The sequence below is a fragment of the Panthera leo genome, chromosome C1 (genome assembly GCF_018350215.1).
Source record: "Panthera leo isolate Ple1 chromosome C1, P.leo_Ple1_pat1.1, whole genome shotgun sequence".
In the NCBI taxonomy this organism is placed as follows: Eukaryota; Metazoa; Chordata; class Mammalia; order Carnivora; family Felidae; genus Panthera; species Panthera leo.
In genome coordinates, this window is record NC_056686.1 from 44036878 (window position 1) to 44064785 (window position 27908).

The window sequence follows — 27908 nt, forward strand, 5'->3', positions numbered from 1 at the left end:
AGAGTGTCTGCCCTGAGTGGGTGTCTGGGGAATGGGGGACAGACGGGCCAGGCCTCCATCCCTGCGAGCCTTCCCTCCACACTCTAGCTCTCCTTGCTGGTTCCCACTTTCTCCTTCCCTCCCTGAAATGGAGAAGGAACCCGGATGCCCTCTTTGCCCAAGCGGAGCCCTGCCTGCGGGCTCCCGTGTTGCCATGAGCATCTAACAGTTAAGAGGCCTTTCGGAGCCTCGCTCTACCAGGCTCGGTGCCGCGCGCTGGGATAAAGCAAGGAATCAGAAACGGTTCCTCAACAAATGACTCTAAGTCCCCATCAAAAGGAATCCATATTAACCACCATAAGGGGCCTTTAGATCTGCGGGGCTCAGCGAAGGATGCCCCGCAAGGTGGCGGAGAAACCGTGCAGAGCGGAAGGAGACCGGCAGGGGGCGCCACGTGGGCGCAGCGCGCGCACACTTCTCCGGGAATCACAGGTCACAAGGCGGGGTTGCCGCGGCAGCGGTGGCCGCCAGCGTCCGCGGGAGGGGTCCCGCGGCGGGAGTCCCGGCCAGCACCTCGCCTGGGGGCGCCCGAGCCATGGGCACCAAGTGGTTCAGCGGGGCACCCTTCGGGGTGCAGAGCCACAGGTGGGGCCCTTCGGGGCGCGGCTGGAGCCTGGGGGAGGAGGGAGGGACAGGAGGAGAGACTGGCAGCGTGGGGTGGGGGTGGGGGGCGACTTTCTCTCCCCCGTCCACCTGCCGCGCTTCTCTGCCCAGAGCTCTTTTTCACCAACTTCAAGTGATTTGAAGGGGTTCCAAGAACACTTCCTATGGGCCAGGCTCAGAGAGGCCAGGCGGCCCGGCCGGGTAGGAGGTCGCTCAAGGTTAAGGGTGGTGGGCAGGATTTCAGTCCAGGTGTCTTTCATTCACACCTCTACGTGGCTTCCATGTGCCACCTACTCCGTGCCAGGCACAGCTCTAGCATCTGGGGACACAACAGCAAACAAACAGCGAAACTCTGTACTCAGGAGTTCGCATTCTTGTGGGGAGGGGTGGTTGGAGTGGGTCATAAACCAAAAAAGAAACCTATATAAAATGCTGGGTAGTGGTAAGGGCTGTGGAGAAGAAGCCAGCTGGGAGGGGGAGCCGGCCAGTGCTGGAGGGTGGGGTGGGGGCTGTGACGATAAGGTGGCTTTTGAGGAAAGGCTTCCAGCAGAAAGGAGGGGACCAGGCAAGGGTGGAGAGAGAAGCAGGAAGCCCGGAGACCCCGCGGTGGCCGCAGTCCTGCTCCTGCTCCACCTGCCAGCTCCTCTGGGAAGCCAACAGCCCCCCGCGCCCCCAGAACTGGCCATACCAGGACCGGGGGCCAGGCCTTGAGCTCTCTCTCGGGGTCTCTGTCCCTCCCTCTCTCGGGGTCTCTGTCCCTCCCTAGGGTTGTTTTTTTTTTTTTTAAGTTTATTTTATTTATTTTGAGAGAGAGAGGGAGGGGCAGAGAGAAAACTCCAAGCAGGCCCCACGCTTTCAGCCCAGAGCCCGACCCGGGGCTTTATCCCACACACGGTGAGATCATAACCTGAGCGGAAATCAAGAGTCGGAAGTTTAAGCGACTGAGCCACCCGGACACCCCCCCTCCCTAGGTTTGATGTCTCCGCCGTCTACCCCAATCAGAAGAAACTCAGCACCTTCACCGAGGCCCCCTACTCCAGGCTTCATTCTGTGCAAATGGTGAATTTGCGCGCGCGGCTTCTCTGACACTCCCCCTGCCCCTCCAAGCCCCTCACCACGGAGGAGGAGAAGCTGAGCTGTGTCAGGGCCGTGCCTGACGCCTCTCCAAGCCCTCCATCTGGAGCACAGAGCTTGGCTCAGAGCTGGGACCTCAGATGTGTTGATAAATGCAGGGCTGTCGTGAGAACAGCGTGGGTTGGGGTGAGGGAGACCCGGGTGCCATTTCTTCTCTGGCGCCAACGAGCTGTGAGCTCCGAAGGAGGTGCCACCCCTAAGTGTAAGGGGACCAATGACAGAGGATGTTTGTGTTTGTACCTCGAGTGCCACGCCCCTCAGTGCCAGGTTTGAGATGGGCGGGGGGGTGGGCGGCGGGCATAGCCGGGTCCTGCCTGTCTACTCCCCCAGTCGGTGAGGAGGACTCACTCTGTGGGTAGACTGGTATGACTGTGCTCTGACTCAGTCCCACATAGGACCTGGAACCTATGGCTACCAGGAGACCTGCTTCAGCAAGAAGAAACTCAGCAAGGAGGTGGGCACAGGCTGGGCCAGGACCCAGGAAGCCACCCGGCTGACCCAGCTGCCCCACTTCCAGTACGAGGCCATCATGAAAGAGAAGCGGTTGCAGGTGAGTCCTCCCAGGCAGCACTCCTCCTGGACGGAGTGCCGCCCTCCTCCAGACTCCTTCCTGCGTGGATGTCCCCATGGTTCAAGTTGTCACCTTCTGCCTTCTTCTCTTGGGGCAGAAGGAGAAGCTGGGGCCCGGCTCCTACAACCTCAAAGACTTCTTAGAACAGCTGCAGGAGAAACCGTGCAGCACTCGGGGGCTGCTCAGCTCGGGGGAGACCCGCTTCCGTGGCCTCGTTGGGGTAGGTGTCCTCGTGTACTGGGGACGAGCCCTCCCGCCCTCGGCTCTGGCTGCAGAGCATGTAGCCCGGATGGTGTTGGAAGCACCCCTCCTGTACCGCCTCCTTGCCAGGCTCGGCCAGGCTCTCCTCAGGGTCCCCCAAACCCCTCTGCTTTCTGCTACCACAGCCTCGAGCCCAGGGGCTGTCAAATTTCCTGCGTCTGTCTCCCCCACCAGCCGAGGAGCTCCCTGCTGTCAGGGGTGGGTCTGGTTCATCTCTGAGTCCCCAGGACAGAGTCCAGCATACATTGGGTGCTCCACAAACTCATCCATCTAGCCAGCAAATGATGAGTGAGCACCCACTAAGTGCCATGCACTGTTCTCGGGCCTGGGGATCAAGCGGCGAGGAAGACAAGCCCCTAACCTCCTGGAGCTGGTGCCCTAGTGGAAGAAATGACAGTACAGAGAAGCACGTCTTATGATCAGGGCCATGAGGAAAAATGACACAAGGAAGGGATACGGACAGAGTGATGGAAGTGTAATTTCTGGGGTGGTCCGGGAAGACCTCTGGGGGGAGGTGACATTTGAGCAAAACGCGCAGGAGGTGAGCAACAGAAACTCACAGTAGCTGCAGGAGAGTGTTCCAGGCGGCAGGAACAGCAGGCTTAGGCTCTGAACCGGGCCAGCAGGCAGGAGGCCAGTGTGGCTAGAGGTGGGGGGCCGGGGGTGAGGGCGGAAGGCGGAAGGTGGAGAGATGGCAGAGGAGTGAGGGCCGGAGGGCAGGACTGGGCGGCAAGGTGGGGGCTTTGGGATTGATTCCACTGGGAGGACAGTGGAGGGTTTTGACAAGGGAAGGGCCTGATTTATGTTTTCAGAGGAGCACCCTGCTCGTAGGGGTGAGGGGCGAGGCATCCAGATGGGAGGTGATGGCGGTGAGGGGTAGGGTGGCATCCAGGTGGGTCGGGATGATCGTCCCGTCGAGTGGGTTTCAAGCTCAGCAAGGGAGAAGGCAGAAGTCAGACCATCTGGAGTGAGCACTGTGGTTGGAGTGCCCCTCCTCCCTGCCCTGGTGCTCTCCCCTGCCGGATGCTCTTGTCTTTCTTCCAGCTCCTCAAATGGGCCAAACTCTTTCAACCGGGGCTTTCCTCCTGCCATTCCCTCTGCCGGAAATGCCCTTCTTCTCCCTCTCCCCCTCCCCCAGCTGCTCCTTGGTCTAAGGGACTCCTCCTCAGCCCTCAGCTGTCAGCTGGGAAGCCTGCCTGACCCCCACTAGGTGACAGACATCTCCCTTTCCCAGGAGTCCTGATGGTGCTTGTGTTTAGTGTTTCTTCCCCACTGGACATCTGCCAGGGTGGTTCACTGCAGGATTCCCAGTTCTTAGCAGTGCCTGGCACACAGTGGGCGCACAGTCAGTATTTGTGGACTCAATCAGGGCACGCGCGCCTACTAAGTCCTTGGTGTTCCCAAACATCCTGTTTACAGCCACTCCGGATGAGGCGCTGGAGGCTCAGAGAGGATGAGCATTTTGCCTCAAGCTGCACAGCTGGGAAGCAGGCAGTGTCCAACCCCAGAGCCCAGCCGTTTCTTCTGCACCTTAACCACAGTGAAGCCTGGAGATTACTTTTTGCATTTTTAGGTGCAGAAGCTGTTAACTGCAGTATAGGGAGAGGGGATGCCTGGAGGCATTTAAAACTGAGTCATTACCTTCAAATCTAAAGTAATAATAGCTGACACTTAGCACCGCACTTGCGACGTGCCAGGTGCTGTCCTGAGCACTCGAGTGTACTGATTCATTTAATCCTCACCACAACCCCGCCCCCCCTCCCCCCCCCCCCCCACCCCCCGCCGCCACCTCACCTCGTGAGGTAGGCACTAGCATTATCTCACTTTACAGATGAGAAAACTGGAGCACAGAGAGGTTAAGTAACTGCCCAAGGTCGCAGAGCTTCCCAGTGGCACAAGCAGGATTTGAATCTAAGGGGTGCACACATAACCCCTGCGGTTTACACATAGGTTGGCTCCCTTGGACTTTGTTCCTTGACTGTCCCTGGAGGACAGGGTCTAATAGCACCCAGCCCAGATGGTGGCGGAGGAACAAATCTGATGCTTCCTTCCTGTGTCCCCAGCCCCCCTGCACCGGGGCATCTGTGAGTGTTGGCTGAGCAGGAGGAAGGTTTCATGGCCTGACCCTTCCTTCCAGCTGGCTCTTCGTGCACTTTGTTCCCATTGCTGCTCCATCAGGCCCTGCAGGATTTCTCCTAGCCACTGTCCTGGGCTCTGGGCTAGACAGTGAGTTCAAGGTGTGCCACTGCCCCAGTGGGTGCAGAAGGCAATCCCGGGGCAGCTCATGTCCAAGGCCTGCTTTTTCAGCTGTCTTCTTGCTGTGAGACCTGGGCTGGGAACCTGTTGGCCTCCTCTGTCCTCTGGTCCCTCTAGGTGTCCCGCCACCCCCACAGGTCTACAGACGCTACCTATGTAGGGTGCTGACCCCTCCACTGGGGCCTTCTCCAGTGTCATTGCCAAAGCTGTGGGTACCTGCTTTGGAGGCCCCATGAATCTTTCCCCAGAAAGGATGGGGCTGTCAAGCCCCAACACAGCAAAGGCAATGCTTCCTCCTCTGGTTTCTGAATCCTGTCCACCTCTGGCACTGGGTGATGCCACCACCCCCTCCCTCAGCACACTGTCCCCTCTCTTGGCTCTGGGGACACTAGGTCTGCAGCTCTGGAGTTCCTCTGCCAGCCTCCCTCATGGCTCTTCTCCTCTCGCTGCCACCCTGCTCCCCCTCTCCCCCACATCAGAATCTCCCCCAGCCCTACTCTTCTCCAGCAATGGCACCACCAGCTGCCAGAGTCAGAAACCTAGCGGATCCTTTTCCCCACAGTCACCAGGGTCTGTGCTTTTGCCTCCTGTCCTCCTCCTGTCCTCCTCCTTCCATCCCCACTGCTTCCACCCTGGCCCAGACCACTGTCCCTTCTCCACCCAGGAGCAGCCTCTTGACCGATTTCCTGGTCCCCTACCATTGCCAGAATGGTCTTCCGAAGGACCCTCGTGTGTCAGAACCAGGTCTGAATGCCTCCTAATGCCTTCAAGGTCCTCCCCACCTTCTTCACAGTGGCTACTGTGTCGGAACCGGCACTTCTAAGGTCACTTGTGAGGTGTACCCAGGCTCATGGCCCTCCCGCCCCTGGGAAACAGCTCAGAAAAGAGCCTGGATTTTGCAGTTGGAACCCTAGCGGCTGCTTCTTTCCAGAGGTAGGACCTTGGACTCGAGGTCTGATCTCTGAAACTCTGTTTCTCCATCTGTTAGTTGCAGATGGTGCTGATTTGATCTCATTGAGTCACCTCCAGAGCCTAATGTTGAGGCTTCTGAAGCACCTAACGCACTGTGCAGGCACCCAGCTTCCTACCTTGGGGGTCTTCTGAACGCACCTGGAAACCCTGAGCCCTAGAAGGACACATGTAGTGCTGTCCTCTGAGGGCAGGACAGATCTGATGCCATACCTGGCTGACTCCCCCCCCCCCCCCCCCCCCCCCCCCCCCCCCCCCCGGGGTTGAACTCCCTGCCTTCTCCAGCCTGCCGGGTAGGGCTGCTTCCCCAGGGCTGGTTCCTGGCGGAGGTGGGTAGGGCTGAGCCATCTGTGGAAGCGCAGCGACCTCGTGTGGCGAAAAGATGCACGGCAGCAGCAAACGTTGTTCCAGGTCTCTATCCAAGGACCACCTCCCCCCACCAACCCACCCACCTACACTGCAGGGTGTCTCCACTCACTCCACTTCCAGAGACCATACTTCCAACCCTGGCAGTGGAACCCCCAGATGCTCATTTCTAGCCACGGTTCTCAGCCTCTCCCCCCTCCTTCTCCGGACCCCCAAGATAGGCGTCCCACCCTGACTTACATGTCGGTGCCCACTAGGGGCTGAGCACTGTGCAAGAAGTTTTAGAGACATTTAATTTCATCCTCATTACCCTGGAAGAAAATTATTGCTATCTCCATGTTACAAATGTGCACAACGAGACTCAGAAGGTCTAAGTGGTATGCCCAAGGTCACTCAGCTATGAAGCAGCAAAGCCAGGATTCAAACCCAGGACTCCAGATCCTTCCAGGCCACAGCACTGTTCAGAGCACAGTGAGAACCCCATTCATGCAAAAGCAGGTGCGACAGCTGGCATTTCTGAGACCACCAAAGCCAGCAACTGTCTGGGGTGATAGGGAAGGAAGGCTTCATTCCCGGGAGAGATGGCATTTGAGCTGGCTTTGCAGAATTCGAACTTTCCAAGGCAAAGAGGGCAGGGAGGGCATTTTGGGTGGTGGTAACAACACCAGCAAGCAAAGACACGGAGGTCGGCAGGATGGCTTGTGTTTGGCATACAGCAAGGAGCCCGGTTCAGCTGGAGTGTGGGATGTAGGCGGGGAGCAGCATGAAATAAGTGGGACAGGCCGCCGGGGCCCTGGAGAAGAGTGTGAACTTGAAGCTGAAGGTTTGAGCAGTGCTGGAGCTGTGTTGAGACTGACCATGTTGTGTGTTGGGGGGCGGTTAACACACAAGGGCCCTGAACATCCTGTTCCCCTCCCAGGGCTTCTCTTCTTCAGACAAACTCAGCATAAGGAGTGGGATTGATAACCTTTGTGTCCCTCGCCCCACCTCTCACAGAACTACTATCCGGGCCCTGGAAATTATGGGGTGAAGGGTAACCCGTACACAAAGCTGGAGGAGAAAGCCCAGAACCGTTCTCAGGTCCTCATGTGCAGGATGACCAGCAGGCCACTCCTCTTGGCTCATCAGGTACCCCCTCCTCTGGCCAGGCCTTGCCCACCTTCCTGCATAGTCCTGGCGGAGGGGGGAGACTCCCAGGGCAGATGGGGAACTGAGACCCCGGGAGGCGGTGGGCCTGCTTCAGCAGTTCTCCCGTGGGACTGTCAGCTGGGTTCTGTTCTAGGGGAGTGGTCTGGCACCAGGCACCTACTCCTTCAAAAGTGGCATTGAGACCTACCTGGCACGATCCATGGGCACCCGCGGCCCCTACGACACTTTCTCCGGTGACCGAAGCAAGCCCCAGCCTTATGGACATTACTCTGTGCAGGTATGTACCCAGACGGGGCACGGAGCACGGGTTCCCCTGCAGATGGCAGCCCTCGCTTATCATCCCCAGGAGCACTGCCACCCTGCGTGCCAAGCGCTGCAGGGCCCTCCCACACGCTGCTCACTTCACCCTCACGGCCTGTGTTCCATGAGGAAGCTGAGGCCAGCCACACAGCTGGTAAGGAGCAGAGCTGGGATTTGAACCCCAGCATGTCTGTCTGACTTCGCCTGCATGCACAGCAGAGGAGGAGCAGATGGTCACAACCCTCCGGGCTGCGTGGGAGACTGGCCACAAGGCCTGCAGGGACCTTGATGGCACGGGTCTGGGCGCCCTGTTATTTTGGAAGCACTTCCCAGGCATCGCAGGCCCGTCTCAGCTGGCTTTGTTAGTGGCAGCTAACAAGCCAGAGGCTGGGAAGCTGGGGAAACTGAGGTAGAATTTTAACTCGACGCCCCCCCCCCCCTTTTCCCATCATGCTCCTGTTGTGTGACCCATAGCACACTGGGCTTTGCTTTCTTCCTGTTCATAGCAATGGGAATTGACTATTTGTCTAATTACCTGTTCATTTTCCCTCCACTGTGCATTCACCTGGTGTGTACTTTTGGGCCAGGTAATAGTCACGGGGGTGACTGCCCCTGTGGCACTTATACTCCAGTGGAAAAGGACACACAGTCATAAATAAAACCAACATAAAGTGTCAGCAGGTGGTGAGTGCTCAGAAGCCCTAGGATGGGGGTGGTGAAGGTAAAATGTTGACATACTTTGGGCCAATTGTCATATAGCTGCGGAATGAACCCTGCAACCCGACTTCTCTCCAGGGCCTTCCGGACGTTCCCATGACCAGCCACTGAAGTGGTCCTGCCCAGCATAGCAGGGACCTTGGGACCCTCCACAGGCCCTACAGCCAACTCCCATTCTGATTGGCCCAGTGCCCAGGCCACATAATATTCTTTATTATCTAAAAAGTAATAGACTTTATCTTTAAGCTCATTTTTAGGTTCACAGCAAAACTGAGCAGAATGTACAGAGTTCCTGTGCACCCTCTGTTCCCCCTCCATGCACAGCCTCCCCCCCACTGGCAACATCCCACCCCCAGAGGGGCACATTTGGTACAATTGATGAACCTAGACCGAGGTCATTATCAGCCAAAGTCCACGTTCACGTTAGGTTTCACTCTGGGTATTGTGTCTTCCACAGGTTTGGGCAAGCGTATCCACCGTTTGGGTATCGCGCAGAGTAGTTTCGCAGCCCTGACAGTCCTCTGTGTTCCCCCATCGCGCTGGTGTTTAAATATTGGGACTGTTGCTCCCGCTGAGAACAGTGCTCGTGCAGTAAATGCCCTTGAAATGAGTGGGAATAGGCAAAAGCCCCAAGCTAAGCGGTGGGTGTGGCTTGGAGGTGAGGTTGCCAGGGACTCGTCAGCCAAGTCCACGGCTAGGGCTCGTCAGCCAAGTCCACGGCCAGGGCTGCGGGAGGCAGGGTGGAGAGTAGTGCCTCCTGGTGTGACCACCCACTTTTCTCTGCTGCGGAGGGTCCAGAGAGAGGGCTCTGATTTTCCTGGCATGACGCTTCTGTTGTTTGTTTTTTTTTCTCTTTTCTGTTTCTCAGAAAAAAAAGCCCAGGGAACTGATGACTTTTACGACCTTCGTGGAAGAGCTTAACTCGCGGCACAATAAGAAGCGTGGGGTTTTTTCGAAAATTTCTCGCAACCCGGAAACCCCGACGGAGAGGATTTACTGGGCGACCCTTAGCCAGTGCCCCCGAAAACTAGTCAGTGTTCCCCCCATGGCCTGCCTGCCTTCTTCTCTGGGGAGGGGACTCTCACGTGGGCCGGGCGTGGGATGGGGCTGGCTCTTCGAGGGGAAAGCTCAGCCTGGGGTGTCGGACCCACCCGGTTGCCTGGTCGTGCACGCACCTGTCACTCTGAGTATGTCCCTCCCACTCTCCAAGGCTCAGTTTGCTTGCTTGTCCTCTGAGCATAACCAGGTGACTTGAGAATCAGAGGTTAAGGATTGGAGCTGGCAGGGTGGAGCCTGGCACCTGCCAAGTGCTCCTCTCTCCCCTGGGGAGAGGCCAAGGAGATGCGGGGCAGGGCACAGCGTGAATAAGGGGTCCACCCTGACAGAGGACTGCATACCTGCTCCCTCTGAGGGGATGGTGGGCTCCTCTCTGGGGTGTGGCAGCCAGTGACCCGGATAGGCTCCTGCCTCCCACACGCAGGGCCTGCCCCCCCCCCCCCCGGAGAACTGCTAGGGACTTGGGGAGGAGTGGGGTCTGGATGAACGAAACAGGGTGCTAACATTTCCTGAATGCCTGCTGTGGGCCAGGCACCTGCCAGCACCCCAAAGTAGGAGTTATCGTTTGCATTTCACAAGAGGAAACTGAGGCCCAGAGATGGGAAGGGATGTGCCCAGGCTCCCCCAGCAAGTGTGAGAAGGAAGCCAGCTCGTTTAGCTCCAAAGGCTGTGTGGCTTCCGCTTTCCAGGTTGGAAAAGCCTCTGTGGACCTGCCAGACCCTGTGCGCCCTTGGGAACCTGGAAAGAGGTGTCAGGCTGAGGGGTGGGGTTAGAGTGGGTGACATCTGTTATGAGGGCACCACAGGGCCCCTCCACCCCCCGAGGCTGGGCTCCTGGTGAGTCGGAAGGTGGCTGGGGAACCCCCTCACTGTTTTTGGCTCAAGGCCCAGGGCTGCGGGTGGTTGGGGTGGGCTGTCGGGAGCCCTCACCTGCCCTGGTCCCAGGCTGACCACTGCCAGACCCCTCCAGCTTTCAGCCTTCATTTCTAACCCCTAGGCCACGTCTGGTCCCGGTTCGTGGCTTCCTCCAAAGAAGGAATGCAAACACGTCAACCAGCCACCGTTCCTGCTGTCTTCCAAGCGGATGGGCATAAAGGCCTACCAGACGATTCTGGGAAGCTGGGTGAGTAGGTCTGGGGTGGGGGTTCAAAGGTGATGGCCAGGGAACCCTCTCCTGCCTCTATAGGCAGCACCAAGCCCTCGCACCCCCACACCTGGGAACTGATGCTCTGCGTGAGCCCGATCCCGCCTCTTTCTCCCCAAGGGACAAACACCCATTCCTACCATCTTATTTCTCTAAGGCAGTGACTTCCAGACTTGAGTGGGCACGAGCAACCCCTTGGAGGGCTTGTCAAAGCACAGAATGCTGGGCGCCCTGCCGGAGCGTCTGAGTCTGATTCGGTAGCCTGTAGGGGAGCCTGGGTATTTGCATTTCTAACAAGTTCCCGGGTGATGCCGCTGCTGGTCTGGGGACCACACTTTGAGAACCACGTCACCCCAGAGCCAGCTCACGCTCTTATTTTCCCAGGGGGATGCTCCCTCCACCCTCTTAGGGCCTCAGGGAGCAGCTAGCGGACTTGGCCCCTTTCTCATCCTTGGCTGAGCAAGGACCCCTTCTGTCGCCCTCCCCCTCCCCCGAGGCAGCCATCCCCCACGTGTGTGATAGAGCTTTCAACGTTCTTGTAAAACGGCTAATAAGTTCTTGGGTTTTGTGTGCAGGCCTTCTTAATTTATACAAATGGCAGTGGATATTGACCTCATTCTGTTTCTTACTCCTGCCCTTCCCTTTTCAAGTGCACATTTTTTTCAGGTTCTGATAAGCATACAGTAAAGTGCAGGAATCCTAAGCGGACGGCCCTGTGAATTGTCACAAAATGGGCTCGTCCTTGTAACAAGTCCCCAGAGCATTGAAGAGCGCATTTCCAGCGCCCCAGGAGCCCCCTTGACACACACCTCCCTCCCCACCAGGTGGCCCCGTCTTGACTTCCAGTAGCGAGGGTTAGTTGTGCCTGGTTTTGAACAGCTGTTTATTTTTAAGTGTCTCCTGGTTTCCCGGGGGGAACGAACGTTCTGCTTGTAACTTACCTGCCTTCCCCCTGCGCCTCCTCCCGCACCCCCACACCTGAGCTCTCCCTCCTCCACCCCACCTGCTCACCTCCCAGAGTGACGGCTTGGCCTCCACTGTGCCCACGCCCTGTCATCCTGCCCGATTCTCAGAGAAACCTGCAGGTCAGCCCTCCACAAGCTGCTTTTTCTCACCCCATGCCTGTACTTCCTGCAGGGGAGAGGTCTTCACTTGGGGACCCCGAATAAGGTGTTTAGGTAAGAGCCGGATGCTGCTAGCACAGGGCTGGCCACTGCAGAGTGGGAGGAGCTGAGGTGACATCCGTCTGGGTCCCAGGGCTTGAGCTCGCCCTGCCCTGGGACAGGAGGACCACTACCGGGAGCTTGCTCCCCCTCGAGACAGGCCTTTCCCACGTGGGCAGCAAGTTCAGCTGCACATCCCACTGTGTGTGGCTCCTGACATCTCTCTCGAGCCACCCTTGGCACTGTTACGCCACAGGTAACTGACCAGCCATTGGAACTGACCAGGTTCCTGACCAGCCATTCTCCTGCCCTCACTGCTCACCTCTGGGCAGGTTACCTTTCCTCTCCTCCTCTTGGAACCTCTCTGTTGCCGCCTCTCGTATCTAGGACATAGGTTTCTGTGTGGGATGGTGTGTTAGCTTCCCACGGCCGCGCCAACAACCAGGCGGCTTCAAACAACAGCAGTTTATCCTGAAACGGTTCTGGAGGCCGGAGGTCCAAAGTCCAGGTGCCGGCAGGGCCGTTCCCTCTGAAACCTGCAGGGGAGAATCCTTCCTGGCCTCTTTCTAGTTTCCGGTGCTGGCCGGCAGTTTTTGGAGTTCCTGGGCATGTGAATGCGTCACTCCCTTCCACCGCTGTCATTGACGTCACTGCCACAGGGCTGTCTTTTCCTGTGGGTCTCTTCTAGAAGGACACCAGTCTCATTGGGTTAAGGGCCCACCCTACTCACGTGGGGACCTCATCCTTACCAATGACATCAGCAGCCGTTTCCAGATAAGGTCACCCGCCGAGGTCCCAGGGGTTGGACTTCTACATGTCCCTTTGGAAGACGCAGTTCAACCCCTAACAGATGGAGTGGGGAGCAGCGTGGGGAGAGCCGGGAGGCCCGAGTTCACATGTCCCGCCATCCCTCTCCCTGCTGCAGAACCCCGTAGGTGTGGGCCGCTACCTCAACACTTGGCTGATGGAGACGAAGGACCAACGGCAGCGGTATCGGTCCCTGTACCTGGGTGGATCCAAGCGCTACCCCTCTGACCCGGCCTGGGACAGGGTCATGCAGTGAGTGCCCCTAGAGCTCCCGCGGAGGGGGAAGGGCTTACTCTGGGGTGGGCTGGGATGCCCTCCTCCCCTGCCCCCCACCTTGTGCTTGCTTCCCATGGGAACACAGCTGCTGCCCCTGCTGCCAGCCAAACAGCGAGGCAGTGGAGAGAGTTCAGATCCTGACCCTGCCTGACTGCCGGGCTGTGTGAGGCGGGGCGCATCCCTTAACCTCTCTGAGCCTTGGTTCCCTCAACTGTCAGATGAGCGGAGGGCTATGAAGCCCCAGATGAGACACTCTAACGCTCCTGGTGAGGAAAAGGGACTCAATGCTAACTCCCACACTCACAACCCACACCAGCTAGGCGCTGCCTTGGGTGGCTTCACCACACGGAATCTCAGTTTCTTGGTGTTCACGACGGGCTTGGTAAAACTGGTTTGCGGAAGCCGTTGTGAAGCCGAAGGAAAACGGTGCACAAAGTGCCACGGCTAACTGTAAAGCAGTGCACGAATGCTAGCTGCTGCCTTATTTATTGACCTAAGAGGCCATCGGTTGCAGCGTGATCTCGTTTTCAGAAACGTCAAAAGGTGAACAAACACGCACTCTAGATTATTTTGTTGTTGGAAAACCCGGTGAGGGCACGAGGACCCGATTGCTCAGGGAAGACCGACTTTTAAATGCTTATTTTTAATCAACATAGTCCTGTCGTGTCTGCCTCCTTGATTTATGCTCTTGGTTTGTGTCGGGCGGGGGGCGGGGAGGGGGCTTTTTAAGAAAAGGGGATGAGCGGTAACATTTCTGATAGACCACATGCCTGAAAAAAAATCTTGCTTCCTACCTGCCCAACTGATCACCAGTTTGGCTGGAGATAAGATTTTAGGTTGGGAACAGTTTGCCCTCGGAATGTTGAAGACTTTGCTCAGTCGTCTTTGAGCTTCAGGCATGGTTGAGAATTCCTGTGCCGTTCTGGTTTTCTGCCTTTTGCATGCAATCTGCACCTGCCTCTCTGGAAGCTTTGAGGATCTTCCCTTTGTCCTTTGTGTGCTGAAACTTCATGGTGAAATTTAGTCTTAAATTGTCCTAATGTGAGTCTATTTTCACCCATAGTTTTGGGTACCTACCGGGTTCTTTCCATCTGGGACAATTATCTGGGGAAAATCACTTGCATTTGTGTCTTTGGGAATTTCCTCTCTTAGGAAGGGGAGATATCCTGGTGTGATGCTCTGTTTTTGTCATGCTTTTTTTGTGTTTTTTTTTTTTTTTTCTCATTTTCTGTCTCTGCTTTTTCCATCCTCCTCTTTGGTAAAATTTCCTTGTCCTTATCTTTGAACCCTACTGTTGCCTTTTGAAATTTTGGCTCAATCTTTTTTAGTTTGCATGAGTTCCTGAGTATGGGGTGCCTGGGGGGCTCAACTAAGCTATCTGGCTTCGGCTCAGGTCATGATCCCGTGGTTCGTGAACTCCGGTTCCACTTCGGGTAAGCCCTGCTTCTCTCTCTTTCTCTCTCCTCTGTCTCTCTCTCTGCCCCTTGCTCACTTGCACCTTCTCTCTCTCTCTCTCTCTCTCTCAAAAAAAAAAAAAAAAAGAGTTCCTGAGTGTTGTGTGGATCCCTTCCTTTCCCTTCCCTTCCCTTCCCCGCTTCCTTCCCCTAGCACCCAGTTCAGTGTCTCCTACGCAGTATGTTCTTTAATCAAAGTAACAATGACAGTTTACCTTTGGTTTCCTTTTGCTCCCGGCCTGACCGTGCTTCTTCCAAGTGCCTTCTTTTACTTGTCTTGCTCACATTTAAGAGGAAAGCACTGAACACTGCTGTGAGTGTGGGTGGGGCTTGTCAGTTGGTGGCTTCACGGGGAGTGATTGGATGGAGGTCTAGTCGTTCTGTTGGAGGACCCTCAATGTCATGGTTGTAAGTGTTTTCTGTGGGACCATTCAGCTTCTCTGGAAAAGCATCCTGCATCCTGCAGTGGGTGAATGCGGTTGCTTGTGTTTAGGCGGAGGAGGCAGGGGAATCTCAGACAGTGTATGGATTTCCACCTACTCCCTCTATTCTGACCAGGGTGCCTCTCTGCCCATCTTCCGCTGTGCCTGGTGGGCGAGGAGTAATGTGTGTGTGTGTGTGTGTGTGTGTGTGTATCTAACATTCCCTCTGTTTTCAGCCATCAGACCTGCGCCTGCTTTTTGAGATACTCCTGCCTCCAATTCCTGGGTCCCAGAAAAACACGTTATACCCCTTGTCCCCTGATATCAACCTCTCCCTTTCTTGTTTGTCTATTTTTAAGAAAAATTCTGTATAGTCCTTTTAGCAAATTGCAGAAGAGAGTAGAGAGAGTAGAGATAAATGCATGGATTCATCTGCTTTGCTTAATTGAAAATCAAATGGAACACTTTAGGGGCGCCTGGGTGGCTCAGTAGGTTGAGTATCTGACTCTTGATTTCGGCTCAGGTCATGATCTCATGATTTGGGGGTTCAAGCCCCGCATCGGGCTCTGCACTGACAGTGTGGAGCCTGCTTGGGATTTTCTCCCTCTCTCCCTTTCTCTCTGCCCCTCCTCAACTCATGCTGAGTTTCTCTCTGTCCCTCAAAATAAATGAACTTACAAAAATAAAAATAAATTAGAAAGTCAAATGGAACACTTTGTGCAAAAGCATTTTCTTCCTCTTTCTAGTCAAGGTGGTTGGGTATTTTATAGGTGTTCAACCAGGACCAGAGAGGGGAGCAACTTTCCCAAGGTCACACAGCAGGTGAGTGATAGAGCTGGGACTTACAGCCAGTCTTTGTTCCCAGGGCAGGGCCCCTCCCTTATACCAATGCCCACGTGAGGATTTGAAGGTTCTAGGAAGAACGCCATGGGCTGGTTCTTGACACTCCTCTCCGGCCACCCTGTCAGCAAAGCCCCATTCTACATACTGTTTGCTCAGTACAGGCCTACAGGGAAGGGAAGGATGTCCCATCCCCGTTAGACTTTCTCCCCTGAACATTGGCCTTCCCCTTGTGTCCAAACTTCCCCTTGACCCCTGTAATCACGTCCAACGCTCAGGTCTGTGAGGTTGTAGGATTTCCCTTGTGATCTGGCTTCGAATTCTGTCTGCCACTTAGCTGTGTGACCTGGGACAAGTTACTTGGAGACAGACCTTCCTTTGAACAATGAGAGTGCACTAAACAATCCACCTTGCGGAGTGTGCACTGAGGACTGAAGGAGAGGATGCGTGTCTGTGGACGCTGAGGCAAGTTCCTTGTCTCATAGCAGTTGCTCTGCCTTTGCAGAATTCTGCATTTTAGTTATAGAAGGGGCAAGTCCTTTGCAGAGGCTTGGAAGGCACATCATCCAGGAAAAGGAACTACAGTAGTTTAACTCACCCCCTGCTGTCAAAAACCTAAGGAAAAGCCTCTATTTCGAAGGAAATTTGACAGGGATGGGGGAGAAAAAGGAGGGCATTTGAGTCCTGAGGGAGGGTGGGGGCTTTTAAAGAAGAGGCCAACATGAAGGCTTCTCATGAAGTCAAGAACAAGACCCTGGCCCTCTTCAGCGTTGTTGTAGAGGTTCCAGCAAATGCAGTAAGACAAGAAAAACAAATAATAAATATAAATATTGGTAAGGAAGGGCAAATTATCACAATTTATAGTGCATTTACCTAAAATAGTCCAAGGGAGTTTATTTTATTTTATTTTTTTAAGTTTATTTATTTATTTAAAAAAAAAATTTTTTAACGTTTATTTATTTTTGAGACAGAGAGAGACAGAGCATGAATGGGGGAGGGTCAGAGAGAGAGGGAGACACAGAATCGGAAGCAGGCTCCAGGCTCTGAGCTGTCAGCACAGAGCCTGACGCGGGGCTTGAACTCACGGACCGTGAGATCATGACCTGAGCCGAAGTCGGACGCCCAACCGACCAAGCCACCCAAGTGCCCCTTTTTAAGTTTATTTTATTTATCTTGACAGAGAGAGCATGAGCAGAGGAGGAGCAGAGAGAGAGAATCCCAAGCAGGCTCTGAGCTGTCAGCTTGGAGGCTGACACGGGGCTCAGTCTCACCAACAGTGAGATCATGACCTGAACTGAGAGCAAGAGTTAGGCGCTCAACCCACTGAGCCACCCAGGTGCCCCCAACAGAGTTCATTTTAAAACTGTAAAGATGCAGGGTGCCTGGGTGGCTCAGTCTGTTGAGCGTCCCAACTTCAGCTCATGTCATGATCTCATGGTTCTTGAGTTGGAGCCCTGCATGGGGCTCTGTGCTGACAGCTCAGAGCCTGATGCCTGCTTCGGATTCTGTGTCTCCCTCTCTCTTCGCCCCTCCCCCACTCACGTGCAGTCTCTCTCTCAAAAATAAACATTAAAAAAACTAAAAAACAAAACTGTAAAGACAAAGAGTTTCCTCTGATACTGCAGCCACAATTAATAGAAAACATAATTGAGAGAAAGGAAAGGATCTCATTCTTAAATTTGGGGGGGCTGTTAAGGAGAACTGGATATATTTATTTTAAACTTCATCTGGAAGCGTAAATATATGTGAATATTAAAAATCGGAGAATAATCGATGGGGGTTGGGAGGGAGGGGAGGGTGGGTGATGGGCATTGAGGAGGGCACCTTTTGGGATGAGCACTGGGTGTTGTATGGAAACCAATTTGACAATAAATTTCATATATTGAAAAAATAAAATTAAATTAAAACAAATAGGAGAATAATCATCCTATTAAAAATATATTTCCAAATGCGTAGACAACACAGTCTGGAGAACTAGGCACCATCCTGTTGCTCGTGGTTACCTGTGGAGGGTTACCAGGGTCTTTTTCACTTTGTCTGTTTTATTTCTGAGATGTTTAGGTTTTTCAAAATAAGCAGGTAACATTTTTATAATCAGGAAAAAAAAAGGCAAATAGAAGACAAATGCTCTTGAGACAGACTACACAAATGATAGGTTCTCCATGTAGACCCACCTCCCGCCAAGAGTCACTCTTTGTTTTCCAGACCTCAGTTTTCCCATCCGTAAAAGGGTAATGGTTTATACCCTACAGGAACATGGTCAGGCTCAATTAAGGCCAATGAATGCTACAGAATGGAAGCCAACCAGCAGGTCCCTGTGGGTGTTTAATTGTGAGACTGTGCACGATTTTGCCTAGGGCTCTGGTCTGACATTGTCCATGTAAACCTGACCCGTTGGGGCTCTTTCTTGCGTCAGGAAGATTGTGTCATGGCACAGTAGGTAGGTCATAAGGTGGGAAAAAGGATTCCCTTATAAGCTCGCTCTTTTTTTCTTTTTGACAGAGAGAGAGAGGAGAAAGAGAGAGAGAGAGAGAGAGAGAGAGAGAGAGAGAGAGAACAATCAGGGGAGGGGCAGAGAGAGAAAGGGACAGAGAATTCGAAGTAGGCTCTGCACTGAGAGTGGGGCTCAGGGCTTGAACTCAACGAACCATGAGATCATGACCCGAGCCGAGGTTGGACACTCAACCGACTGAGCCACCCAGGCGTCCCACTTTTTTTAAATGTTTATTTATTTTTGAGAGAGAGAGAGAGAGCAGGGGGAGGGCCAGAGAAGAGGGGAGACCCAGGATCTGAAGCAGGCTTCAGGCTCTGTGCTGGCTGTCAGCACAGAACCCAATGTGGGGCTTGAACTCATGAAAGGCAAGCTCATGACCTGAGCTGAAGTTGGGTGCTTAACCAACTGAGCCACCCAGGTGCCCCTATAAGCTCTTTCACTGATTCATTTAAAAAGTCTGCTCCATGCTTGGTTCCATACAGCAGCAATAGTCTCTCATTCACTCACCGAGTTTTTCATTTTCTAATTTCCTATTTTAATTTCTAACCATTCTTTTTTGATTTCTAAAATGTTCCTTTTAGCAACACTATTCTCTTATTTCATGGACACCATGTTTGCTCATACTTTGAAGGTATTATTGATTAAGACAGTTTGCCTGATACCGTCTCGTTTTATCAAATCCTTTTATTTTCCTGTATGTTTGTTTTGGCATCAGATTCCATACCAGAGATTTTTCTGAAATGTCTGGTATTTCTTGGCTGTGCATTCGTATCTAACCGAAAATCCTACTGAAGGCTCTGGGGCACTTGTTAATTATGGACTTCTCCATAGGCTGACCAAGCTGCGGATTTTCACTGGGGGAACTTCGGTGTCAGGGTTGTTAGATCTTTTGTCTTTTACCTTGGCTGGGAAAAAAACTCTTCTGGAGGATCAAAGCCTGGCTGGCAGGGCTCTAAGTGGAAGAGCCTTGAGGTCTCGATATTTAGTGGTCCAACTTCCACTTGATTCTGTTGTAAGGATAGTACTCGTGATCTCATCTGTGCCTGGTGGCATCTTGTATAGAGAGCCCCTCTGTCTCCAGAGAATAAATTCCCCGATCTTCATCCATGAAGGACACTCATCTGGCTGCAGAGAGTGGGGAGGGAAGCATCCTACGCGGACTCTCAATCAGTAGCCTTGTTTCTGGCCCCACCTTTGTTCCTATTCCAGAAGGACCAGGTGCTGCTAATTCTTCAGTCTCTGGAGTGAGAGAATTCCTGAATTTATCTCCTACTGGCTTACGTTTTAGCTCTCTTGGGTCTGCCAAGTTAGTTGCCGTTCTTCCACCTGCGTTTTAACTTCCAAAATATTTGTTTCTTTACTGCTGCCTCTTCCTTTGGTCCCCGCGAGTAATATACTTTTCAATTTTTATTCCTTAACTCTTGTTTTCGTGGGATTTCAGAAGGGAGAAAAATTAATGTAGGCGTTCCGTTCGCTTAAAGCGTGGTGAAATTTCTGAGTTTCAAAGGTAAAAATAAAAATCTTGTAAGTTTCATCTCTGAAGAGACCAATAACCTACAACTTAAATAAAGGACAAACAGACATGTTGGGGGCTTCTCTTCTGAAACGTGGCTAGAAAACAGTGTTTGTAGAATTCTCTGTCTAGCCAAACGGTCATTCACGTGCAAGGCAAATAGAGACGCCTAAGGATTCAGGATGTATACCAAATGTATCTTTTCTTAAAATATTACTGGGGGGTATACTCCAATCAAATGAAAGATGGATTAGCATGGAGAGGTCTAGAAAGGGGAAGACATAATATGGAATATATAGGAATATATCTGCCTATGATATGCCAGATAAATGTAACCACCACGGCCACCACCAACAACAAAAGTGGCAATACCAATGCGAAGCAAAGTAGAATTCAAGGCAGACATGTGAAATGGGACAAAGGTGAGTAATCACGATAAACAATAAAATCCATAAAGAAGTGATAATAACTTTGAATGTTTACACCCAAAATGACAGTGACGAGCTCCCACAATCATGAATAGACTTGTTTGAGAATCTGACAGTAAGTCTATATAAATAATTATTTGGAGGATTTGAATAGGTGTATTTTACTCCACGTTGTTTTGAGTTACTCGTGGAAGATTTATAAAAGTTGATCCTTGGGGCGCTTGGGTGGCTCAGTCAGTTAACCATCTGACTCTTGATTTCAGCTCAGGTCATGATCTCACAGTTTGGACTCTGCACCCTGCTTGGGATTCTCCCTCTCTCTCTCTCTGTCTCTCACTCTGCTCCTCCCCTGCTTGCATGCACCCTCTCTCTCTCAAAATAAATAAGTAAACTTAAAAAAAAAGTTGATTCTCTAAGAAAGCCTCATTAAAAAATGTCTAAATTTAAAACATCCTACATAGAAAATTTGGGGTCACGGTTTCTAAACATGGCTCAATAAGACAAAACGTTAACAATAAAAGGATAGTCCCCAAAACCAAGTACTTGGAATTAGGAAACACTCTTCTAAATAGCTCTTGGGTCTAAGAGAAAGTCACGTTGGAAATTATATGCTCGTTAGAAATTATTCACAACAAACTCTATATTGAAATCTATGTAATGTTGTCAAAACACCAGTTGGAGTGGGGCGCTTGGGTGGCTCAGTCGGTTAAGCATCGGACTCTTGATTTCAGCTCAGGTCATGATCTCACGGTTCGTAGGTTCAAGCCATGCATCAGGCTCTGTGCTGACAGTGCAGAACCTGCTTGGGATTCTCTCTCTCTCTCTCTCTCTCTCTCTCTCTCCCTCTACCCCTCCCTGGCTCACTCTCACTCTCTCTCAAAATAAACAAAAATTTAAAAAACACCAGTTGGAGTAAAATTTCTACCTTTGGTTTTAATATTAACCAAGAAAGATCGAAACCAAAAGAAGCAATCATTGGACCCTAGAAGTTAAAAAAAAAAAATGAAAACATAAAAATAAAGCAGGAGTCAAGAATTAATGAAGACGAATGGAAACTGGGCGGGTGGGGACGCTCTCGCTGGCTCCCCACCATTCAGTGCTGATGCCCTCTTGTTAATCCCCGCCTGCGGCTTGTCATAATCCTGTGTGCCAGTGGGTGGAAACGCCCACGAAGTCCACAGACTGTGCCTGCCATAGAAGGCAAAGGATCAATGTCAGTGCCGCCTTCCCCATCTTATACAGGAATAGGTGAGGCCTGGAGGCATCAGGTTTTGGAGGCAAACACGATAGGTCCTCAAAGCATGTGCCAGCCAGACCAGGAAGGGCAAGTTTGGGAGAGTTGTGAAGTCTCTTTAGGATGCTTAGTGACAGCTAATCTGTTTCACCCTCACTCCCTAGCCTTACCTGCTTCCTCCCACCAAACCACAGGGTTCTGGGCTTCCAGCCAGGCAGCCTGGGATTTACCTCCTTTGTGGGAAAGGTAGCCTTTTGGTTTTCATTCTTTAGAGCTATGTAGGCAGTAGGTGTTTCATAAGGATGCTTGACCGACCAGTGGAACATTATTTTGCATCTAGCCACCTTTCTGGCTCTTACAACCACGTCTTTTTTTTTTTTTAACATCTGTCTGATTTTAATGTTCCTTCCTCCCCTGCTCTTTCTTTCTTTCTTTCTTTCTTTCTTTCTTTCTTTCTTTCTTTCTTTCTTTCTTAGGCTCCACACCCAATGTGGGGCTTCAACTCACCACCCTGAGGTCAAGAGTCACCCACTGTACTGACTGAGCCAACCAGGAGCCCCGCAGCCAGCTCTCGTGTCATCTGACCCACCCTCTGGCTGTGTGGACGCGAGCACTCTGTGCCCTAGTCAGGCCACACTTTGCACCACTCTCCAGGCCTTGGCCACACTGTGACCTGCTCTTGGGACCTCCTCCCGCCAGTTCCTGTCTGGAAAACTCCTATTTATCCTCCACGGCTCTACATAAACTCGAAGCCTTTCCTGATTTTTCCAGAGAGTGTCTCTTTATTCTCAATCTCTTGGGATCCCCAGGTCGAGGCACTTTTCTCCTTGTTGTAATTATTTATGCCGCGGGCTGTGGTCCCTACTGGACACAACTTCTGTCTGGACCTCTAGTGTCTCACTGGCATGTGTAGAGGGAGCTCGATGAGTACGTGTTCAGGGATGAGTCAGTGCATTCCCTGGTGAAAGAGTCACGTCTGGATGACTCCATGAACGGAACATGTGGGAAACTGCCAGTTTGGTTTGGCAGAAGTTGATTTTTCCTTCTAAGCTTTTTTGCCTGACATTTGTTTATTAGGAAAAAATTCAAACATACGAAAACATTGAAAGGATTTTTACTGTGTACACCCATATATCCACCACTTAGATGATGTCATTAATGTTTTACTCTTGCTTTATGACATCTCTTGGTACCGATCCATCCTTCTTTTGATCTGTTAATCATCTTATAACGTCATACATTTCAGGTAAATAGCAGACCTCGAGACGCTACTTCCTCCTGAATGCTTCAACCTGCATATTACCTTTTTAACATTTTACTTTTCTTATTTTTATTTATTTTTAATTAAGAGCTTTTTTAATGTTTATTCATTTTTTTTAAGACACACACACACACACACACACACACACACAGAGCATGAGTGGGGGAGGGGCATGTAGTTGACTCCAGGCTTCGAGCCCTCCAGCCCACAGCCCGACGTGGGGCTTGAACTCATGAACTGTGAGATCATGACTCGAGCTGAAGTCAGACGCTTAACCGACTGAGCCACCCAGGTGCCCTCCCATTTTAGCATTTTAAACGAAAGTCATATTCCTTATCCAGACACTTAAAATGGAAATAATAAAATATCCGTTCTTTGCAATAATGGTGACAATTAATTCTTATATTCTTGAAGCATATTTATAAGGTACAAAGTGATTTTGTGGCCATTTATTGTATACCATGACTTTAAAAGGTAGATATTAGTCTCAGTGTTTTCCAATTGAGACAACTGGAATTTGGAGAGAGAGCAGTTTCCTGAAAAGTCGCTGCCCGTCAAGAGCACACGTGTGCACAGTCTTCAAAGGTTCACTGAGCAGCTGCCCCGTGCCAGGCACATCCCGACTGCTGGAACATTGCAGAAGAGAGCCAGACAGCAGTTCTGCCCCAGAATGGCTCCCAGCTTCGTGTGGAAGGCACTCACCCCTTTCTACGGTCACAGGGCAGCAGGGAAGGAGAATCAGGGCAAGTGGGACCCAGGACTTCTGTCTCTCCATCCAGAATGCTTTCTTCACTCTTTCCCCCATGGTCTCCTGGAGGATGAGGCCAGGACCTCCTGGAGGATGAGGCCAGGACCTGGCTCTTCGAGACTGGGAAGGCTAAGGCAGAGGAAATCTTCAATGTGGCTTGTCTCTCTGTTCTCACTCCACCTACCCTCCCCCGATCAGTTTTCTTTGACCTCCTGGGCCTTTGTATATGCCGCTTTGGTGGGAGATTTAGGAGTTTGGCCTGGAAGAGGGGACTCAGGAGGCCAAACTACACATTTACTGTGCGACACGGAAGTCTGGTGACTGCCATAGAGACCCTATGGCACCAGAGCAAGATAGGGCCTTCAGCTCCAAAGGAAGGCAGAGAGGAGAGGAGGCCATATTTTTACTTTTCCTTTCTCCCTTCTTTTCCTCTATCTTCCTTTATTTTTGGCAGGGGTGGGTAAGGATAGAGGCTTGAGCATATCTCGGGGCTGATGGGCCAGGTAGAAGCCGGTGATTCAGTTGTGAGGTGGTGAAACCCACAGTACAGGCTGGAGGGGTGGTCACCCTAGCGCAAAAAAAGATCGACCTAGGAGGAGGGCAGGAGGCGGGGAAGTCATAGCGATTGATGAGCCAATTACGTGTTTGCTAGGGGCCAGTGGTTTTTGCTCAGAAAGGCAAACGGGGCAGGGAGGGAGGGATTGATCTGGAATCAGGTACATGACAGAGGGCTCAGCCAGATGCTGTGGGAGTGTGGTGTGCAGAGGGAGGAGCCAGTCTGCCTGGGAAGGTGGTGCAGAGACAGAGGGCTTCCCAGGCTGCCAGCATGGGTGCGGTGGGGTGAATAAGCCTGGCCTGTTTGGAGGTGGCTGAGTGATTGGAGGGCAGGGCCCAGGAGAGGCTCTGGCAGGTGATGAAGCAAGATAAACAACTACAACAGGATTGCAGCCTCTTCATGTAGGAATTTGGCCTTTTTGCAGACAAATACCTATAATTCAGGTCACCAGTAAGCTTTCCTCGGAGGAGGTCTTTGGAAAGGGCCACTTGGAAGGTGTAATCTGGGGGTGGGGCTTGGCTTTGCCTCCTCCGTATCTCTTCTTTGGCACATTAAAAAAAAAAAAAGGGTGGCCTGCTTTCTTCTATTAAGTTTCGAGAGTTCTTTATATATTCTAAGCACCCATCTGTTTTCAGATGTGTGGTTTGCAAATATTTTCTCCCAGACACTCAGAAGGGTTTTAATGGGAAGTAGGTCTTGTGTTTAAAATAAAATTTTTAATGGTTATTTATCTTTGAGAGAGAGAGAGAGAGAGCGTGAGCCCAAGCAGCCCTTGTGTTTTAAAGATGTGTTCTGTGGCATCGTGGGGTGGGGCAGTGGGAAGCAGGTAGAGACAAGAAGCCTGTCTTAATGGTCAGGGAAGAGCTGAGGCTCTGAGCCAGGCCAGAGGCCGTGGGATGGGGAGGAGTGAAGACACACCAGATGAAAGTAAAGACCTCTTTTACCCTGGTGAGCCCTCCCTCCCACCTTTCTTCCTTTGACAGATATTTGTGGAGCACCTATCGAGCACCAGGTAACAGTCTAAGCACAGGGGAAGTATCCGCAAAGAAATCAAAGCCCTGGAGCTCCTGGGTGGCTCAGTCAGTTAAGCATCTGACTCTTGATTTTGGCTCAGGTCACGATCTCATGGTTTGTGAGATCGAGCCCTGCATCGGGCTCTGTGCTGACAGCATAGAGCCTGCTTGGGATTCTCCCTCTCTCTCTGTGTCCCTCCCCTGCTTGCGTGCCCTCTCTCTCTCTTTTTCTGAAAATAAATAAATAAACTTAAAAAAGAAAAATGAAAGTCCCACCCTTGTTAAGTTTACATGTTGGTATGAAAGAGAATAAACACATAAATGTGTGTAACATAAGGGCTGATAGATGCTGTTTGAGACACAAAGTGTTCTTATTGAAATGTCATCTTCCAAATGGCTCTGGGAGTGGAACTAGAGTTCCATGAACTAGAGTCTTCAGGGGTTCCCTTCAGAGGAAAGAATCAGAACAATGCAAGGGTCACTGGACTGAAGTCAGGGGCTCTGGGCTGGAATTCTGGCCCTGACTCTGGCCACCAGTGTAACCTCAAGAAAGTTCTCTCCTCCCTCTGGCCCTCAGTCTCCCTCTCCCTCTCCCTCTCAGGGGTGGGTTAGATGACCTTTCAAATGCTAGGATTTCATATTTGGAGTTCTTACAGACCAACTTGAGGGCTTTGATGCACCAAATTGGTTCTTAAAACCAGGTTGTTTTGTTACTAGAAGTCATCAATTTTGTTCTCCTACCCAACATAGGATCCCTTGGGAAGCACAAGCGACAGGTACCTTTTCATCCCCCATGGGTGCCCCTCCCAAGGATGGGGGCTCACTTCCTTCCAAGGGACAAGTTTCATTTTCTCTTTCTGTCTTTTTAAAGGGAAAGGATCACACCTTTTACTAAGGGGAAGTGCCCTCCAACAGTGGATTACAATTCAGATCCTACTCCTTAAAGCTGCATATGAAGGACATCCTGTGATGACCAGAGGGCCCAAAAAGCCTGAAGACAAATTTGGGGATGGGAGGATAGGAGTGGGAATCTGGGTTGGGGGGGGGGGGCGGGTCTTGGAGAAAGGACACATGGGAATGCCTGGAGGGGAAGGATATAATGGGAATGCTTTTGCTGGAGACATCTACCTGGAGGTCACATGGTCTGCTGGGACAGCTGGGGCCAGATACTTTTTGCTATGAAAGATCAGTTATGCTGAGAATTCAAACTAGCCAGTGACATGAACATGGGAGCCAGACAGCAGATGGACTAATGGGGTGGAATGTGGTTGACACTCTTGGAACCTCTTCTAAAGTCAAATTGCTTGACTCCCTGATTATTAAAATCCAAAAAGAGGTGGAAAAGTGTAGTATATGTCATAAGACAGCTCTAGGCCCCCTTCTGGTGCTCTCCATCTCCATCCCAGGATGCTTCTGGAAGCTCAGCAGGGCCTAATGCTACGTATGAGGAGGCTGCTGGCCTCCAGGCAAGGTGCAGCCATTGGGAACAATCGATTTCACCCTTAGAGTTCAGCCTTGTGAGCACACCAGTCTAGCCTAAAGATGGATCTGTGGGGCTGTTCACAATGTCATCTTCTTCCCTCACTGTTTTGTGTCAGTGAGAGATTGTGTAGGATGGCAGGAGCGTGTTGTCCCTAGAAAAAAAGGAGGCTGGGACACCACTGCCTCAGCCACAAAACTCCACTCTTCAGAGTGAGTATATTATAAAAAGCAGTTACTTTCTCATTTAAATCAAAATGACTGTTTTAGAAGAAGTAAAACTGTCTTTATGCACGGACATGTTGCCTATGTGAAAAAAAATACTATGAGTATTTTGATAAGCCAAAATACATGTGGACGAGATCTAATAAGTCAGCTTTGCAAGTTTTCAGGAAATAAAATCAACATATCAAAACCAAATATTTCTCTTTTAAATTTAAATGTTTTTATTTTTGAAGGAGAGAGAGAGACAGAGCATGAAGAGGGGGAGGAGCAGAGAGAGAGGGAGACACAGAATTCGAAGCAGGCTCCAGGCTCTAAGCTGTCAGCACAGAGCCCGAAGCAGGGCTCGAACCCACAAACTGTGAGATCATGACCTGAGCTGAAGCAAGACGCTCAACCGACTGAGCCACCCAGGTGCCCCAAAAGCAAATATTTCTATATGTTAGTGGTTACCAACAATTGAAAAGCTAAAATGCCATTTATAATGGTCTCAAAACTATGAAATATTTAGGTATAAATGTGAGAAAAAACATACATATGTTTACACTGAAAACTATAAAATACTGCCAAGAGAAATTAAAGAAGACTTAAATAAAGGAGAGCTATACCATGTTCATGGATCAAAAGACTCAATATTGCTAAGATATCAGTTCCTCCCAAGTTGATCTGTAGATTCAATGCAATATCAATCAAAATCCCGGTAATTGTTTTTAAATTGACAAACTGATCCTAAAACATATGGAAATACAAAAGACGTAAAATAGCCAAAACAACTTTGAAAAAGAGGAACAAATCTGGGGGAATAACATTACCCTATTCCATAGTGTGAAATTGGTGTCAAGATAGACAGATGAAAGGAACAGAACAGAGAATGTAGAAACAGCCCCACACACCAATGGACAACTGACTTTCAACAAAGGTGCAAAGACAACTCAGTGGAAAAAGAATGATCTCAACAGGTGGTGCTGGAAACTGTTGATTATCAATATGCAAAAAATAAACTGTGATCAATGACTCAAATCATATACAAAAATTAACTCAAAACAAATCAAAACCCTAAATGTAAAACCTCAACTAATGAAACTTCTAGAAGAAAGCATAGGAAGAAAATCTCTGGACTTTGGGTTAGGCAGAAATTTCTTAGATGCAAATTTAACTGTTATTCTATAGAGGATACTTTGGTATGGTATGAATAAATTGTTAAATTGTGAAATTGGACCTAATTAAAATTAAAAAATTTTTGTTTTTTCAAAGACACTATTAAGATAATGGAAACACAAGCCATAGGCTGGGAGAAAACATTTGCAAATCATAGATCTGATAAAGGACTTATATTTGGAATATATATATATATATATATATATATATATATATATATATTAGTCATTAAGGAAATGCAAATTAAAGCCACAATGAGATACTATTACCCACGTA

General features: G+C 51.0%; 1 protein-coding gene across 1 annotated transcript; it reads left to right on the forward strand.

Annotated features, from left to right (window-relative positions):
- The first annotated feature begins 474 nt into the window (after positions 1–474).
- LEXM (lymphocyte expansion molecule) lies at positions 475–26672 on the forward strand. Its single transcript, XM_042953148.1, has 10 exons — positions 475–624; positions 1614–1701; positions 2162–2326; positions 2445–2567; positions 7196–7327; positions 7482–7625; positions 9234–9395; positions 10418–10543; positions 12653–12786; positions 25645–26672. Exons 1-10 carry the CDS (start codon positions 575–577, stop codon positions 25715–25717), a joined length of 1197 nt encoding a protein of 398 aa, XP_042809082.1. The 5' UTR covers positions 475–574; the 3' UTR covers positions 25718–26672.
- Positions 26673–27908: the final 1236 nt, after the last annotated feature.

What these genes read in the sequence shown, in the direction of transcription:
- LEXM (XM_042953148.1), top strand. Translation starts at nt 575, where the DNA reads ATGGGCACCAAGTGGTTCAGCGGGGCACCCTTCGGGGTGCAGAGCCAC. An exon ending in GCTTCCGTGGCCTCGTTGGG is followed by an intron (nt 2,568 to 7,195) that starts GTAGGTGTCCTC and finishes CACCTCTCACAG; the next exon opens with AACTACTATCCGGGCCCTGG. An exon ending in GCCAGTGCCCCCGAAAACTA is followed by an intron (nt 9,396 to 10,417) that starts GTCAGTGTTCCC and finishes TCTAACCCCTAG; the next exon opens with GCCACGTCTGGTCCCGGTTC.